The 1,564-nt window shown below is 60.4% G+C and overlaps 1 protein-coding gene across 1 annotated transcript; it reads right to left on the reverse strand.

The window, feature by feature from the left end:
• Positions 1-336: 336 nt before the first annotated feature.
• Positions 337-952, reverse strand: LOC105557291 (synapsin-1-like; the record flags this gene model as incomplete). Its single annotated transcript, XM_012004492.1, has 1 exon — positions 337-952. A coding segment is annotated over one exon (616 nt), but the record flags the coding sequence as incomplete, so codon positions are not given.
• Positions 953-1,564: the final 612 nt, after the last annotated feature.

The following is a 1,564-nucleotide window of genomic DNA, read 5'->3' on the forward strand; positions in this document are numbered from 1 at the left end:
GGTATAGAAATTGGAAACCTGTATAAGATCGATTTACGAGTTACAGTGACGAGCACTGCATGCACCGCGAATAAAGCAGATATGTTGCAATTGTGGCATGAGCGACTCAATCATCAAAATAAGCGTCATGTAAAAGCGTTTCTCAAAGATAGAGGAATTGATGTAAATGTGACCAACGACTTCTGTGATGGCTGCGTTTAGACTCCGCCTAGCCTGTTCGTACGTCTTAATTACTACGCTTTACGCAGTGGGTGACCGCAAGAGGAAGGGTAGTGGCAGGTAATATTATGGACGCTAGGTTCGAAGTTATTGTGACATTTTATTTGGGTTTCTTACAGCTTGGGTGTCGACCACACCTGAACTTCGTTTGGGTTGCCGCGTCCCGAAACGTCTTCTGTACTGTTTGCGTCTCTGCGTCGGCGAGGTACGCTCGGCGAGGTGTGCTCCCGTGGTCGGAGTCGTCGCTCACGACTAAGCACACCCTCGGTGTCCGGGGTCGCTCCGGCTGATCTCGCCGCGGGTCCGGTTCCGGTGCGCCTGGTCGGCAATCCGTGGGTGCATCCGCCCTGGGACGCTTGGCCTGGAGGTGTACGGGCAGCGGCTGCGTCCGTTTCCGCAAGGGGACCAGTTCCTCTTGGAGGGGAGGACGCGGAGGCCGGTCTCCCTTGTGGTCCCTGCTCCGGGACTTGCTTCCCTTGTGGGGACGGGGCTCCCGGTTCTCCTTGCTTGCCCGGCTCCTGGATTTCACCGCCTTGCGAATGTCGGTGGTGTCCGCGGGAGTCCCCGAGGAGTCGGCAGGCGTTGCGGCGTCCGGCGCCGGGGCCTTGTTGGGAGACCCCGTGGTGTCTGGCGTCAGGCGCCTGAGGGAGGCGACTAGCGCCCGGTGCAGCGGCTGGCGCTGGAAGGAGCGGCTGGCGCTCCGGTGAAGTGGTTGACGCTTGCCGGAAGGCGACTGGCGCTCAGGAGGAGTAGCGGGTGCCCTGGCGAAACGGCTGGCGCTTCCCGGAGGGCGACTGGCGCCCGTAGGAGCGACTAGCGCTCGACGGAAGGCGGTTGACGCCTGATGAAGCGACTGGCGCTTCCCGGTGGGCGACTGGCGCCGTAGGAGCGGCTAGCGCTCGAAGGATGGCGGTGGACGCCTGGTGAAGCGGCTGGCGCTCGGAGGTCTTCTTCGCTGGCGACTGGCGCTTCTTGCGTTGGGCGTCTTGCGCTCTCGTAGGATGTCCTTGGGCGATTGGCGCTCGGAGGCTCCTCCTTCGGCGACTCGCGCCGGAAAATCTGATTAAAAATTCGCTGCGGGGGTCCTGCTTTTATCCTAGAGTTGACCAAATCTTGATCGCAGGTTCGTCGCCCACGCGCCTCGCCACCTATCGGTAGCGCCGCGAACTACCGTATTCCGCGGCGTGCAGGCGCGTGCCTTACGGCGCGGCGCCCTGTGGCTGCCGTAGGCCGCCACATTACCCCCTTCGTTGATTTTTGTTCGGTATTTGGAAACGCACTGTCTTGTGTGATATCCTTCCGCTTCTTGTCCTTATTTCTGTTGGAACGGCGGGTTGTGTAAGTA

Source organism: Vollenhovia emeryi, unplaced genomic scaffold (assembly GCF_000949405.1).
Source record: "Vollenhovia emeryi isolate VEMERY1.0 unplaced genomic scaffold, V.emery_V1.0 DF947999.1, whole genome shotgun sequence".
NCBI lineage: Eukaryota > Metazoa > Arthropoda > Insecta > Hymenoptera > Formicidae > Vollenhovia > Vollenhovia emeryi.